Genomic DNA, 3,823 nt, shown 5'->3' on the forward strand with positions numbered 1-3,823 from the left:
TACTTCTAAGCAACTCACTCTCTCTCTCTCTCTCGCGTAAAAAAAAAAAAAAAAAAGAAAAAAAAAAGCACCTAACTTAGGGCTTGTTTGGTTCAGAAATTCAAACAATGTGGTTTAAACCTGATTTAAATTTTTAATTTAAAATTTTTGTAAAAGAAATATCGTAGCAGAATTTTTAAAAATCAAATTTTTGTGAAAGAAAACATCTTAGTAGAACCCAAAACTGTGATTCAAACTCCTTACCAAACAAGCCCTTAATAATATGGAAAAAAGAGATAAATACGCTTTTAAATTTTATGGATCTTGATTTTTACCCATACTCTTAATTAATACTCTTTTAATCAAATACTATATTAGATAAAAGGATGTTAATAAAGAGTAATTGATAAAAATCAAAATTCGTGCACTTCTAAGTGTAAGTTCAGTAATTTTCTCTAAAATATTTAATCACACAATTCATATAGGTATTTAGGACGGTTTATTTTTTATTTTTTATTTTTTTTATGGATACCCACACAATTTTATGCGTTTGACAAATATTTGATCTCTCAACTTTTTATTTTATTTTATTTTATGGAATCTCTCAACTTTTAATATTAGCAATTTTAAACTTTAAAATTTGTTGTAATGCTAGTCAAATTGAAAATAAAATTAAAATTTTATACCATTTCTTCCACATAAACGTTTAGTGAAATTAATTTTGATCTTTTGTATTGAATTGGTCCCCATATATGTGAAAAATGCTTTTGAAACTAGAGAACCCATAATTTTTTCCCTCAAACAGTTAACGATCTTACTTTCAAAAAAAATTTCGCTCATGATATGCATATTATTTAAGATGGCAAAAACACATTCTAAGTTCCGAGAAGGCATATAATATTCCATACAAAAAGAAAAAGCATATAATAGAATTATCCATGGAGAACATGTGCCGTCATAATGCACTACTGTATCTTGTAGTTGGTACGATGTACATACTTTTGTATGTTATATATATATATATATATATATCATGTGCAGTCTTTTGGCATAAATAAGTATTTTTGTGAGAAAGGCATATTGAATGTCTGATCAATCTCACGTAATTGCTGACACAAGTTTCCAACTGAGAAACACATCTCAATGGGATAGTAACTTAAAAGTAAAGAGGTTATTAAACCATGACTTCCAGCAACTTATTCCCTTCTGAGCATTTGGATCTGATGACTTCCTATCTGTCATGCGCATCTGCGGTTGCATCTTCTTCTTGCCAAGCATAAAGTTCCTCACTCCTTGAGATCCTATTTGTGCCGACGGGCTTAAAGCTAAAAACACGAAGAAAACAAAAGTAAGAGAAGGTATACAAATAGAAAACATATTAATTAAAGGAGAAAATTAACGAGCATTATTGAACTAATATTATCTTTCATGAAAACATTAGAAGCTGAAGTATCATTATAAATATCATCACTTCATGTTTAGAGAAATTAAAATTAAAATTCAGGTTCTTCGAAGGATTTGAAATCACTCATTATATAATATATGTTTACTTTTTTAAACAATGTCAATACCCTTTCTCAAAAACAAAACAAACAAAAAAAAAATGTCAATACCCCGTTTACAGTTTACACCATTATATTATCGGACTCATGGGACAAAATTAAGAAAAGAAAATGACCTAAGGTATTAAAAAAAAATCCCCCTTATCAGTGATTGTGAATGTAAAATCATATCATGTAAAAAATATAATAGTTCAACAAAATTTGAATAACAATCTAATCATTAAAGATATATTTTGATAGTAACCTATATCATAAAAAAGGAGTTGGTCTAAATACACATTTTATTTCAGGCTCTATTTATAAGTTACCTTTATATTTAGACACGTGTCATCTTAAATTTCTCTACCAAACACACAAAATATATCCATTTATTCGAAAGATAATATATTTAAAATCCGTCCGGCCACTCCCCTCTTTTAACACATATGTTCGTAGTCATACTCTTACCTTGCATCCACTATTTACAAAAACATGAAGTTTTTTCCTTACAAATCAAATCTTTTGTTGCTTTTTTCCATGATCTTTCTATATCTTGAAAAGCAAACTTTTACGTATTCAAACTAAATAACGCAATTGAAAATTTCATGCATATCATTTTTGAAGTACGATGAAAATTGCAAAACTCTATTATAGAAAAATATAATAGCGGAAGCAGTTTACTTAAAAAATTTTAAAAAAACAAATATCATAAATAAAAGTAAATATAATGTTATAGTACTCCGAAAATGACACATTTAAATTATACATACACAAAACCAAGATACGCAAAGAAGAAATAAACAAAAAAAATCTATATATTTTTCTTGGCCAATGAGAAGAAGTATAAAGACCAATACTAAATTAACTTAGCTCTCGTTACGGATATATTTCAATGGAGAACAATCAGGAATCAAGGGAAAAAAAAAAAAAAAACTGATATTGTTTTGCTTTACCCTTTATCTCATATTGACGTTATCAAGAAAATTTCCTGTTTGCGTGCATGTTTGGGATCAAAGCATTTCCCTTTCTCTCTTCTTAATCGTTTTCTTTGTCTCCTTTTTTTTAAAACATTTTTTTTTTCTTAAACATCGTCATTAGGGGTGAGCAAAACATGGTAGCAAACATGTTAATTATATGTTATGGAACAAAGATGACATTTATGTAAATTACAATTGCAGAAGGACTGCAAGAATGTGGATTGAATAGGCCCTAGGCAGGGTGGTATGGTATATATGTTTGGAATATAAATGGCTTGTTATCATGTGCGTTAAAGTGACACATGTGAAAAGAAAAGGTAATTTGTATATGAATAAAACTCTAAAATAGCGTATAGTACTCGTCATTGTAGAATTCGTTTAAGAAAGAATGGAAAAGTTTCGGGAAAAAGGTGAGTGGAAGTACCTTCAAATTCTGCGTTGGCGCAGTAGAGAAGGAAATCATTGGCGTGACTAACAAGAACAGGAAGCCTTCTTTGTCTTGCATATAGTTTGAGAGCAGTGTCTATGACAGAATCCACAACATCATCCTCGTTCACCACGAACCTCAACGGACCGGCGCATCCAAGAACGTTGATAGTTATCAAGAACTTGTTTTTCGGAGTACAACAATAACCGATGATGTTGTTCTTCTTTTGCTTATTCCGGGAGGCTAACATCAGCTTCTTCGACAAATTCGCCTTCGACGATAGCATTCTTTCTGTACTTGTTTTATCTATCATTACAAACTACAAATTAAGAGTATTAATATTGTTCGTTTAATGATATGAGATGAGGAGTGTTTGAGCAATGTGTATAAAGTGGAAAACAAAAAATATATATGTTACACATTCATTAGGCAGGTCAGCCAGCTTAAATAGAATAGAAACCTGCTTTTCATTTTATACTGCAAAATGCAAAGCAAGGCGCTTTCATTATAAATACCTAGGAAGAACAAATTTAGTGCACCCAAGCAAAAAAGCAGGGACTTTTAGGAAAAGATAAAAAATTGCTAAGTGGGTTTTGTTTACTAAAATTATGAGAAATATGTATTCTTTGATAGGATACGGAAAAAATCATACTAATAGGAGAGCTTTTTGTTGCCAGATCTTCTTAAGTTCCATTACATTGAGATAGTTTATGATATTGATATAATCTAATAGTTAAAAAACTGTATTTTAGTGGTGGGTACTTTTCCACATCCTACCAAATAATTATCCTATAAATAAACTATGAAGATTAAGTTCTAATTGATTACATACATTGCAGTAATTTATGGTATTCCATGAAAAATACCTTTGTCAGAAGGATATAATTTTAATCATTACA

At 29.6% G+C, this 3,823-nt stretch overlaps 1 protein-coding gene across 1 annotated transcript; it reads right to left on the minus strand.

The window, feature by feature from the left end:
* Positions 1 to 1,119: 1,119 nt before the first annotated feature.
* Positions 1,120 to 3,210, minus strand: LOC21408124. The gene is made up of 2 exons (XM_010098372.1): positions 2,922 to 3,210; positions 1,120 to 1,304 (listed from the first exon to the last, which is right to left on the minus strand). Exons 1-2 carry the CDS (start codon positions 3,208 to 3,210, stop codon positions 1,120 to 1,122), a joined length of 474 nt encoding a protein of 157 aa, XP_010096674.1.
* Positions 3,211 to 3,823: the final 613 nt, after the last annotated feature.

Source organism: Morus notabilis, unplaced genomic scaffold (genome assembly GCF_000414095.1).
Source record: "Morus notabilis unplaced genomic scaffold, ASM41409v2 Scaffold139, whole genome shotgun sequence".
Taxonomy (NCBI): Eukaryota; Viridiplantae; Streptophyta; class Magnoliopsida; order Rosales; family Moraceae; genus Morus; species Morus notabilis.

What these genes read in the sequence shown, in the direction of transcription:
- LOC21408124 (XM_010098372.1), bottom strand. Translation starts at nt 3,210, where the DNA reads ATGCTATCGTCGAAGGCGAATTTGTCGAAGAAGCTGATGTTAGCCTCC. An exon ending in CGCCAACGCAGAATTTGAAG is followed by an intron (nt 1,305 to 2,921) that starts GTACTTCCACTC and finishes TCGTGTTTTTAG; the next exon opens with CTTTAAGCCCGTCGGCACAA.